The 12,374-nt window shown below is 35.2% G+C and overlaps 1 protein-coding gene across 1 annotated transcript; it reads right to left on the bottom strand.

Moving 5' to 3' along the window:
• Window positions 1-4,496: 4,496 nt before the first annotated feature.
• LOC136806749 (ribonuclease H2 subunit C-like) lies at window positions 4,497-9,984 on the bottom strand. Its single transcript, XM_067063339.1, has 6 exons — window positions 9,827-9,984; window positions 8,717-8,788; window positions 7,916-7,959; window positions 7,487-7,606; window positions 5,906-6,006; window positions 4,497-4,889 (listed from the first exon to the last, which is right to left on the bottom strand). The coding sequence occupies exons 1-5, from the start codon at window positions 9,966-9,968 to the stop codon at window positions 5,917-5,919; spliced, it is 468 nt and encodes a 155-aa protein (XP_066919440.1). The 5' UTR covers window positions 9,969-9,984; the 3' UTR covers window positions 4,497-4,889; window positions 5,906-5,916.
• Window positions 9,985-12,374: the final 2,390 nt, after the last annotated feature.

Genomic DNA, 12,374 nt, shown 5'->3' with positions numbered 1-12,374 from the left:
GACAAATAACACGGGCCCGAGGATGTCACCTTGTTTAACTCCGATTGTGCAGGGCATAGTGTTATCAACCGAATCAACTTGAAAATTTACGTTGAAATTTACGTGTAGAACTTTCAAAATAGAAATAAGTTTGTCTGACAAGCCGAACTTTTGTAGGACTTGCCAAAGCAATGATCTGGGCACCCTGTCAAATGCCTTGACAAGGTCAAGAAAGAGTACCCATGTTTCTAAATTGTGTTCTCTGCGTTTTTTAAGAGCAAGTTTGATCGCGAATACAGCATCCATGCAACCTCTACCTTGACGGAAACCACATTGTGCCTCATGATCAAGATTTTCAACGAAAGGTTGGAGTCTGTTGTGTATTATGATAGCCAGAACTTTGTATGCTGTCTCCAGAAGCATGATTCCCCGATAGTTGCCTGGCTTCGATAGGTCACCCTTTTTCGGTAAGATGACAAGTTTTCCGAGATCCCATTGGGAGGGGTAAGTTTCATTTTCCCAGATATCAACAATAATCTTGACAAAATAATCGAAGCAAAGTTCGTCTTCCGTCAATGATTTGAACATGGGAGCAGTTAAGCCAGATGCCCCTGGTGCTTTATTTTTCAGTCTCAATACTACCTTTCTGATTTCTTCAACGCTTGGAGTATGACTGAAATCGTCATTCAAGATGCGCGGTGTTATGGACGATAGGACGGAAGGGTCATAAATTTCTTCACGATTATAAAGTTTTGAAAAATGGATTCGAAAAACTTCAGCATTTTCCTCTGACGAAACGCACTTACTTCCGTCCTCTTTTTTCATCATGACTTGTTTTGGTGGAGGGGGTTTACTCAAGCCATTTTTTAGGAGTTTCACATTTTCCCAAAACGATTTTGTACCAAGATTCAATGCATTTGGACTTTTATTCAAGTGGTTACATGAGTTCATAATCCAAGTGCTTTTGGCAACATTAATAGCGTTTTTGAATTCCTTTCGAGCACGTATTGCAGCTGCAGCTGTGCGACGTGTGATGCGTTTTGTTTTGTTCTAAACTGCGATATTACGTTTCTCAATTAAATTCAGCAGTTCTGATTCATTTGCTGAGAACCAGTCGGGTGGTTGACGAGTGATTTTTGGTAGGACTGAGGATGCAGTATCATGAAGTGATTTCTCCAAGGATTCGTACTCTACGCGATCAAGAGATTGTAATTTTGAAGATAGGGAGTCGATAAATGTACTACGCAATTCACGATCAACAAGCAGTTTATTAGAGTCAATATTGGAAAGTGGACGCTTTGTTGGTGATTTTTTGATGAAACGAGCTGCTATTCGTAATTTCATCCTCACTGATCTGCAAAATCTAACTTTCAAGTCATGTGACCAAGTAAGGATAAATTTTTTTGACTGATCTGCAAAATCTAACTTTCAAGTCATGTGACCATGTGTAGAGCACCCGCGCATGCTTATTATGGTTTCTTCGAGATATTTCTTTAGAATTTCAATCACTATTGTTCATCGTGCACTCACTCTTCAAAATGTTACATGTATAGTAGTGATCATGATTGGTCAGTTAAAGAAATGTATAATGTCAAAATGTGTTTTTTATCTACCTCTGCGCCCATCATCTTCACAACTAACGGTAATTATTTTATGTATTCGAGAAAAATATATCTGTCAATCAATTTTCCATATTTTATTCAAAGATATCTGTCAATCAACTTCTTAGCTTGCATAATAGTAGCATATGGTACGTCATGTTTAAATGATTAACAATAATCTAGTAGAAACCATGTATATTCAGCTGTTTCATTTTTAGCATAAATTATGACGTAGAAAAGAAAATAACAACAGGAGACGAAGTAAGGATATGTGACGAAGTAGTGCTATGCACACCCGTCCTGTATACATCAGATTATAAAAATACGGGACGGTTCTCCTGTCTAATTCTGTTGTGGAAGATGAAAAGTAATCAACAGACCAGCCTGCTTGTTTGATCGTTGTTCATTTTTTTTTTTTGGGGGGGGGGGGGTTATTTTTCGGCGAGCATGTCAGATTGTGCTCAATTACAGTCCATTCGGTTTGAATATGCATTTATTTTAGTGTTTTGCTGGCCATCTTTCAATCAATGCTTCAATTCTAACATATTATATACCATCGAAACGATTATTCAGTAAATTGACTAATTTTTTGAAAAGAAAATGAAAACACTTTTGTGCTAAAATGAAGCATGAAATCGAAGTCATTGAGTTTAAAGCCCGAAGGACTAGAGTAGAAGAATTTCATTCCCAGGCAAGAAAAAGTGAAGCCACTTATTTCCCATCTAGAATGCGCCGCAATCATGTCGACGACGGATTGTATCTAGCGGTTCCTTTGTTTTTGAGGACTGCATTTTTTTAAATCAAGTGATAGATTTTACTTTCAATCCGGTGTTTGTGTAAAAACCACGGGCTGGCGTTCTGGATGGGGAAAAAAGTGGCTTCATTTCCCATCCAAGAGTCTCAAGTCTAGTCCTTCGGGCTTGGAAGGTCCATTTATTCGTTAACCTTCAATCAGTGACAAAATACTTCGCACAAAAGGGAAATTCACCGGGGTGTTTTGAAATCACAATCGATTTGCAAGTGCTCTAAAGTACGTTCGAAGGGTAGAGTTTGAACTCTGAGTCTTAAGACTTAGGACCTTAGGATCTGAGGATCCAAAAGTTCAAAAATGGTCCAGTAGCGCAGTAGGGCCACAGATCTCTAAAGCCCGAAGGGCTAGATTTGCGGCCTTGGTCAAAAAGTGAAGCTCATCTTTGGAAGGATTTCCTACCAGAGTCACGTGACTAAAATATGCAATTTCACCGGTTTGAGTGATGTGAAATAGCGTTTGCCGCCTATTTTTTTTTATCTCGCGCTCCGAAAACAATTAAAATGCTAGATCCTATCCATCGGCACGAAATTTAAAACGTCAAATTTTTGCTTCACTTATTTTTGCTGGAGAAAGCTTAAAGTTGCCTATCTAGCCCTTCGGGCTTTACAGATATCTGTGAGTAGGGCTTGAAATATAGCCTAGGAACCAATAAATCCCTCCCAGATCGAAATAATCGTTGAAATCAAGTTGAATGCCTGAAGTTGACATTCTCGCTCGAACTTCAATTTTCGAAAAATGGTAAATTAGCCAAAAGTGCCCAATATATCATGGCACTGATTGTTGAGAAAACAAATGTTGCAACCAGTTTAACACCGAGATAAGGAAGCAGGATATGTTGCTTTATTTTAAAAGAATATCAGGAAAGAAATAAGGGCGCAAATTTTGATTTACAAGCTTTTTGATATTGAATTGACATGGATGTGGAGCAAGATTGGTCAAAAAGAGGAAAAGAAAAACAGTTTTTGATTAAATCAGCACAGTCCTGATATGATATGAAACATGTCTCTGATAAGAAACGGGAACTATAAAACCTTTAATGGTAAAAAAATAACGAAGCTAAGTTTTAATGATATTTTCTTTTTCATTTTAAAGTTATATAGGTAGAATGTCTCATTAAATCTTTCGAATAAATAAAAGTGTTCCTTGGTATTTGCCTCGACTCCAGGCCCGTACATTGCGATCGAAAAAAAGCAGAAAACACGGGTTGCAAAGTTATATGTGCAGTAAAAACATGTGATTACTCGAAAAAATTCACGTGATTTTATTCCCATGTTGCTTGCTTTTAATTACAACAGTTAATTACCTTATTAATTAGTGTCAATAAATTCGAACCAATCAGAAATAACAAGCAACATCAAAATTTCGGGTGAAAGCGTGATTAGTCTTCAGACTTTAAATTTCGCAACCTGTGTATTGATTGTTATAGATTTTACCCAGGACATAAAATTTCTGAATTATTGATAACTTTTATTTTGATTTATTAATCAAGCCTACTTTTTCTAAAGAAAGAAACTTTCGCGAGGCAAAAATATCACAAATTTCGGAATTCACATTCGCGAATGGCCCATTCCACTATATATTTCTTGGGAATTAACTTTCACGGATGGCGACGTTTGGCCTTTTTTGCGGGACTTAATATTCGCGATTTGGCCGAAAAATCACGAACTCACGAAAATTTCTTCCGAGAAAGTTCCTTCCTTTAAAATATGAGAATTTTCGTTCGAAAAAAGCATTACACTTTTTTAGAGAATCTATTTCGTTCTTTTATTCCGAGCACAGCCTCAAATACACACTTTTTTTATAAGAACCAGTAAATTTTGGCTCAGGCTGGGCTGTTCTTAATTTTTCGAATCTTCAGGCTCAATGTTCTTATGATGTTCTTAAATACTTTAAGCGTACAAACTTTAGTGAGCAGAAATTTACGCGAGGACGAAAAATCGTGAAATTCACGACATTTACATTTACTCGCGAATCAAGACGTAAAATTGAGAATTTTCACATGAAAAAATAACTTAGAGGGACAAATACTTCTTGGATTGGCTTAAACATTTCCCTTTTTACAGAAGGGCTTAGTTCTTAGGTTTTGGTCAATTTTCAGCCTCGTGTTCTTATAAACTTATTCTTATAAAAAAACGTGTATTTATCTTTTCATTGATACAATTCTTTGTCTTATAAAAAAAACAGGACAAAACCTTCCCAAAGGTTCGAATGTAAAAAAAGTTCTTCAATCTAAATGAGTTGATTTTCATAACCAATTTCAATCCGAAAACTTTCCAACAAATCCGATAAATATAGCCCAGCAAAGGATAAAATGGTTGGTTGTATGGTTTTCAAACGTTTATACCAGCTGTCGGTGACTGGCGCATGCAAAAGGAATTGTCCAATCTATGTTCGCTCGATGATTGATATATTCTGGTAAGTTTCACACCAGTGTATAGCCGACAAAATAATCAATCGCAAGAGTTGTGCAAACTTTCACGTTCATTGTCGACTCGATGCTAAAACCAACGAAAATAGAAAAAGAAACTTAAAACCAGGTTAACGATATTTACATTTACTTCTGAATCGCTATAAAAAAGATGCTGAACTTGCTAAATCATTGCATTAAAACAAAACGCTTTGAGGTTGAAAATGTTGAATAAGATAAATGAATGGTCTATATTTTTATTGTATCAAGTCAATATTTTCTATTGCTTTTGCAACATAAGCAATCAGCTTAGTCTGCACAATAGACAGCTCCTGGCTTTTAGGCCTTTTAGGAGTTTTACGCTCGAAACAAAAGATACGGCGTAGCCCTCATTAAATCAGCTTCATATATACAGTGCGTTCCAAAAAACGGACAAGTGTTTATGTAAAGTAAAATCCGTATAATTTATGCAAAATTTCATTGCTTGTATAATTAATATTTAAATCTTTAAAACCTAGTCAATTGTCTTTCGAATTGAATATCTGTTAATTGAACAGAGATTTTATTTTATCTTATTTTAATAATTCTAAGCCCAGTTTATAATGATGAGTTTTTAGGATTTTACTTTGTATGAAAATTTCTCCGCTCTTTTTGAGACACACTGTATGTATAGATTAGCTTTGAAAATGTTTTTTATGAAATAGAGAAGAAGCGCGCCTTTTTTGCTGAGAATGCATAATAAACATTTAGTAAATTACCTAGCCCCGGGAACAATTAAAGCTTTTTTTATAGACTGAATGACGCGATTAAGTGGACCGGTAGTATATGGTAATATCCTTTTGCTTAGGCAGGTTTTATTTGTTTTCGGAAGGTAAAAACAGATGAAAATCTGTTATTGATGTTCGTTTCTTATTCTTAACTATATCTTTTAACTGTGAGAGCTTTTTTGTTCTTTGGATTTTTTTAACATTTTTTTTTCAAAATGGCGACCTCGTCAAATGCTCCTAGTCTACTTCACTGGACTCGTTATAAGAAAAGCGTCATAAAAATATCAAAAAGCAAAGTTCAGTCAGAAGTAGACTCTAGTCTATAAATTACCCTACTTACTAGATTCAGGATCATCGTTCAGGGGGTGTACATTTGGGCTGATAATCATTTTCTTTATTCACTTCTTCTTCTTCTTCAAAATCATCAACTGGAGCATGTAGCTAAAAATCATAAAATTGATGATTTTTTTAAAGGGACATAAAAGTACTGACAAAATTTGTAAACAACTGTATGCAGCGAGATACACATGTCAAAACAAATGTCACATAACAAAATGAAAATCTTTCATACAGGCAAAGAGGAAGAACAAACAATTTTGAATCGAAATCGACCATATCCGCTTAAAAATTAGCGAGTATTTTAGGCGTATAAACATTGGCGAGCATAAAGTTTCGCAAATTGCCCTGTTAAAAAGGGCCAAAATTCCAGAAAATCGCGAAAGTTTCTGCTCGCGAAAGTTTGTACGCCTTAAAAACCGGGATATTTCATTTCGTTTCTTGATGGGCTCCACTTTCATGATTTTATGAAAAACGAAGCCTTTCAAGTGTTCAGTGGGGTGGTGTATTTTTTAGATTAAATTGAGTTAGTACAGTGTACTGAAAGGATGGTCCTCTGAGAAAAATACATTGACAAAGTTAGTACAGTGTACTAAAAGGGTGGTCCTCTGAGAAAAATACATTGACAAAGTTAGTACAGTGTCTAAAAGGGTGGTCCTCTGAGAAAAATACATTGACAAAGTTAGTACAGTGTACTAAAAGGGTGGTCCTCTGAGAAAAATACATTGACAAAGTTAGTACAGTGTCTAAAAGGGTGGTCCTCTGAGAAAAATACATTGACAAAGTTAGTACAGTGTCTAAAAGGGTGGTCCTCTGAGAAAAATACAATGAAATAGTACAGTGTACTAAAAAGGGTGGTGGTCTATTTTTTTTGGAAATAAATCCTAAAATAAAGTTAGTAACTTATGGGTCAGTACACTGACTTGGTATCCCCCCCTCTGTTCTGACGCATATTCGTTTTTTCCCTACTGCTAGAGCTACGAAAGTTTAAAGTGACGTCAAAAAATCGAATGTTTGGAGCTCGAAAAGCTGGGCTCCAATAAAGTGGAATGAATAGACGTCTTGTATAGGCTACCTAAAAGTCCTTTATATCATTCTCGAGAGCTTTTCAATGATATAAAATGATGTGCAAAACAAATTATAACGGATGTGAGTCAAAACTGTACCCAGCTAAAAGAGGATCATTGTAGTGTACGCTATCAAAAGTACACCCATAAAGTGCATTTCGAGGGTCACGAAAAACCTACCCTCAGGGCGGCTCATGCCGTAGGTTAGACTAAGTGAGTGGCGCATTAATATCATCTCACAACAACAGGTATAAAATATTAAAAGCTCCACATGGAACAATGCAGAATCTCCAATGGGTGGGTTTACATCTAGGAGAGAATCGATTAAGAAATACAATAGAAATACCACGATTTCTTTTGATTTGATTTGATTTTGAGCTTTTGTTTCGTTTATGTTGTGAATTGTTATCGACAAAGGGAGTGTTAATCGATTCTCCCCTACAGATGTAAACCCACCCAATGAAATTCATGTTAGATATAGCAATAAATTAATTAGAGAAGCCTTTTTAAAAACATACAACTTGTGCGGCCGACAACCAGTCCATAGAAGTGACAAATTGGTCGTTTTGTGTTGGTTTCGTTTCCAAATTCCAATACGTCATTTGGTCAAAATGTTCTGTGATTTCAAGAGTTCGATCCTAAAAAATAAATGTAGAATGAAAAAAGATCTGACTTTGGCATAAGATAGGCAGGAAAAAGACAAAGAGCTTCATAGCTAATCCAACAATAACCAATCTCTGGAAAATTTTCATTTAATTCACAAAATACCTTATCAGTGAAAAATTTGTCAGTAAAAAAAATGATTCGTAAGTTCAAAATAAATTCTCAGTTAAACTTAATTGTCGATAAAAAGTAATCTTCGGTAAAAAAATACGTGGTCAGAGAAAATTTGTTCAGCAAGCCATTTTTTTTTATCATTGCTATTCTTATAAAAAAGCATGTGTCACCTGCTGATCAGAATAGACGGAAGCCGTTTCTTTCAACACAACACCTGAAAAATGAAATCATAAGTTGAGGGATAAAAGCACCAGTAAGCAAAAAAAATACAGATAAAGTTAAAACCTTAATAACACCCCTGTCTCACAGCACCAGTGGAAAATTTCTAGATCCCAATCCTAATGGGGATAAAAATTCTACTGTTCCTAGCTCAAAACATCCAGTGGAAATGGTTTTGGAGTGAAACTTTCTTCTATTGAATTTCAAATAGGTAAAAAACCAAAGTCAATATCCCAGTGTGGTTGATAATAGGTATTTTTTCCACCGGGGACGAACATTTTGACCAAATTTTTCAGCGGGGCGGGGTCCCAGCAGGTCTGTCACACGGAGGTATTTGATAACAATGATCAATAATGATCTTTTTCTCAGTGAGAATGTTTTTCTTAAAACTTCAAAGATTTTAAACCGAGCGTCGCTTAGAGACACAATGCTAAGCTTATAGAAAGTAGTTTCGGCTTTTTATTAAGTTTTCTCTCTTACCACTTTTTCGCACGTTTGAGACCCTTTAAGAATCACGAGTCTCGCTTCTACTTCTTCAATTCTTATAAAAAAAGGGTAGAATGCTGAGATTGAGACCTGTTTAGACTAAAAAAAAAGTAAACGGGCATTCAAAATAAAGATTAAATAAAAATAAAGAAAGCGAGGTTTAAAAATTATGCTAAAAATTTATAATTTTTTATTTAGAATTGCCACCCTTAAAGCCCATAATTTCAAAACAACAGTTGCAATCGCCAAAGAGAATAACCACAAACCTTTATAACCATCAGGTAATTGAACATTCTTCCCCATTAAACATCTTCCACGAAAAGAGGCTTTAAAAATACCTGCAAAAAATTTAAATTGAAATAACTTTAAAATAACTGTAAAAATGTTACTTTTTGGATTTATTTATATTTCCCAGACAAGCATACCTTATTGGAACTCATTTTCGCGGGAACTTAAATTCGCGTTCGAAAAGAAAAATTGCATTTTGCGGTTTTGCCAAAAAAACCATGAAAAACGTTAAAATTAATTCCCGCGAAAATTAGTTCCAATAAGCATATTTACTTACACTAACACTGTGCATCAAGAAAATTGCTGAGTTTTGAAACCATGATGAGCTTTTAACCATGACTTATTTCAAGGGACTTATTCATTATTTTTTTCCAAGTATTTTTACCACTTATACGGTGGTTAAAACTCAATTTTAATTCAAATTGTGAGGAAAACAGTTGTAGGGAAAAGTGCTACGAAAATTCCTTTGAGTTCATTCAAAAAACTACTTATTGAGGTCACTTTGCAATATGCATCATTTTTTAACAAAGTAGAGTCTCTTTAACTCGAACGTCTCCTTAACTCAAACAAGTTTTCTCGTCCCTTCAGTTAACAATAAATTTAAACCCTATTCAATAACTCGAACTTTCATTAACTGGAACAAATCTGTGTTCCCCGTGCATGTTCGAGCTATGAAGACATCCTGATAATAAAACATACCTTAAGGGAATAAATTCACGAGAGAATAAATTAATGCGGAATTAGTTAATGCGGAGTTAATTCGTGCGGAACTGGTTAATGCGAATTTGGCCCCTTTTCGCAAAATTAGATTCCGCAAAATTTCGGTCGTTCGCATTTATAAGGTTCGCATTTTTTTTCTCTAAAATATTGCCGATTTTGGAGGTGTAAACCCTAAATATTCATTTTCTGGACCCAATTCCACAAAATCCCTAAATGGGGCTATTCGCGTTAATTCATTCCGCAAAACATAAATTGTTTTGGGGGATTGCTCACATTAATTTATTCTCGCATTAATTTATACCCTTTAAGGTAACTAACTTCCTAATATAACAGCAAAACCTAAGAATAAAATAAGATGAAAAATATACCTGTTTCATTATCCACCACTCTGGTACATGTTTTAAAGTATTTGTCAACTTCTGCTCCGCCATTATGGCATATATTGCATGCTATAGAGTGCAAAGTTGCATTTTCTTTCTCCAATTTTCTAGTTACAATTTTGGTGCTCATCTTATGTGTATAGTCTAGAAGTATGAAACCTTCAACTATTCAAATGGAAACACAAAGAACAAAAACCACAAAACAAAAGGACAGGACAATTCACAAGTATCTAGAATAAATATCCACAAAAAGGCTGTTGGTTTGTTAAGAAATGGAAAAATGAAATTGAGATCCATCAAAACAATAAACTACAGATCTAAAACGGCCTCTTGAAGAATGTAACTCAATATGAGTCAATAAGTACTTTCACATGATCTGTTTCTAAGGTTACACAGGATTTCGACTATATAAATCTGTGAAAAAAAGAGTTAAAATGTAAGTTTACAGGTCAAACTTTGGTGACTCATTTTCTCTCAATTTTGTCAAGTGGATTACTCTCAGGTACCTAATAATTAGCAGTTCTAGTCTGAGGTCCTTAGCCTACGGGAGCTTAGAGCATTTGAATCAACGGGGCAAAAGTAAAAAGAGTGTTTTGAAGCACTTTCGTACGCTAATTGCACTTTGTCAAATACTGATAAAATAAGCTATCGTTGTCTTGCATAGGATTCCACTTCAGATTCTACTCACTTTTCTAGAAAATTTCTGCTATTTTCCCAGGATAGCCGTCATAAGATTGTATAAGATTGAAAATTTTCTCTGAAGGTACGAAAAATCTCGTGTTTACTTATAAAACTGGCTAAGTTTCTGAAGCTCACTTTTCAACTACCTTGGCAAGGAATTATTATAGACACTGGAAAAACAATTCGCTGATTTTTGCCAATTTCTCATGTACAAGCCTTGTTCGCAGTAATGATATTATTGTTCACCGTCCCTCCACCATTATAATGATTCTTCATAGCATTTTAATTACATTTCTCATCAAAATACACTTATCCAATTCCCCAAGACTCAAACCCATCTAGTTAATTACTAATTATACGTCGTTATGACGTTTGAAAATGTGAGAAAGATGCAAAAAGATGCTATGTTTAAGAAATTGAATATTGACACCAGAAATTTGTAAACTTCAACCTCAAAAAATCACCCGTGTCATACTTTAAATTGCATTAACTTTTGCGAGATTAAATTTCATGATTTCCCGAATTAAATAACACTTTTGAATTTTTTCGCGCAATTTAATCTGATTAAAGTTAACATAGCAGGCCGTTTATTTTCAATCTGATATATATGACTTCTGCCCATCCAGGCCCATCTCAAATTTAAAAAATCTTGAATTTCCTACAATTCCGATTGTCGACCGACCAACCCTCTCACTTTTTGGAGCCGAAAATGATGCAAACTATTATTTGTAACCACCTAAAGGTCTCTTTTCACACCCTCGAAAGTCCCTCAAAGGGGTACAAAAATCATTAAAAGTAAGTGTTCCAAAATTACGAAAATAAAAAATTTATTCCCTCAAAAAGGATCGTAAATTCTTGAAAATTGGACTCAAATTTTAAAATTTTGGCTGGAATTTTGTGGAGATCCAGGTTTTAGTATGTGTCTACCGCGAAAATCGTTCTCTGTATTTTCCATAAAAATAAAATTTTAGGAATGTAACAGTATTTCGGCAAAAAGTGGTTTAACCCTGAAATTTAGTTTTGCAAAATGCACCAATTTAGCTCCCTTGTACCGTGAAAATAAGTTATGCGAAAATTAGTTCCCTCAAGCATGGATTTATTATAGAGACTCTGGATAAACATCGAATGAAACGGTGGAGAGCGAAGTATTGTCTTTCCATTGTTACAGAAAACAATCGTTGTACAGGTTACAAGCTCTATAATCTTAGAACTTTGTGAGGTGAGGTATTTTTTGTTTTTTCTAAGATAATGAGCTTGGATTCCCAGGCTACTAGAAAAATAGAAAAGTTGTATTTTTTACTGCTCTATTCACATACTGAATTTGAAAGATCTTCTATTATGTGGCGTTTTTTTGCAAACTTCAAAAAGCTGATTTTTGTCCCACCTTTGCTGTGTGCAGCATAAGGTACAAAGTCCAAATATGCGTTTCCCGTAATTTTTGTATGACGAGTTAGGTCTATACTGATGGGGTAAAGGTACAGAAATATCAGACAACTGACATTTCTATTTCTATTTGGTTGAGTTGCAGGAGACTTTAGAAGCCTATTCTCGCAACTATAGACACTTACTAATGAGCACCTTGAACTGACTACCCAATTCCCCTCACATGGCTTGGGTTGACCCGGGCGAAGGAACGTTCACTTGCCAAGGGAACTGCCGTAAGTGGGAATCGAACCCTAGGCCGCCTGCACAGAAGCCAAGGTTGACTACCACTATACTACAGCACCTTGTGACATGTGAGGCTCTTATACTCTTATATTCCAACTGTTAGTCACAGTTAGTCATCTACAGGATGTTTTTGAAACAACAAGGATGAGAGTTACCTGAATAAAGTTCAAGTTCCCAAGACAATTAA

The sequence above is a fragment of the Clytia hemisphaerica genome, unplaced genomic scaffold (genome assembly GCF_902728285.1).
Source record: "Clytia hemisphaerica strain Z4C2 unplaced genomic scaffold, Clytia hemisphaerica genome assembly, whole genome shotgun sequence".
In the NCBI taxonomy this organism is placed as follows: domain Eukaryota; kingdom Metazoa; phylum Cnidaria; class Hydrozoa; order Leptothecata; family Clytiidae; genus Clytia; species Clytia hemisphaerica.
Note: the sequence above shows the minus strand (reverse complement) of the source record. Positions and strands in the feature narration are given on the sequence as shown.

What these genes read in the sequence shown, in the direction of transcription:
- LOC136806749 (XM_067063339.1), bottom strand. Translation starts at nt 9,968, where the DNA reads ATGAGCACCAAAATTGTAACTAGAAAATTGGAGAAAGAAAATGCAACT. An exon ending in AGTGGTGGATAATGAAACAG is followed by an intron (nt 8,789 to 9,826) that starts GTATATTTTTCA and finishes AATTTTTTGCAG; the next exon opens with GTATTTTTAAAGCCTCTTTT. An exon ending in GGTTGTCGGCCGCACAAGTT is followed by an intron (nt 6,007 to 7,486) that starts GTATGTTTTTAA and finishes TATGATTTTTAG; the next exon opens with CTACATGCTCCAGTTGATGA.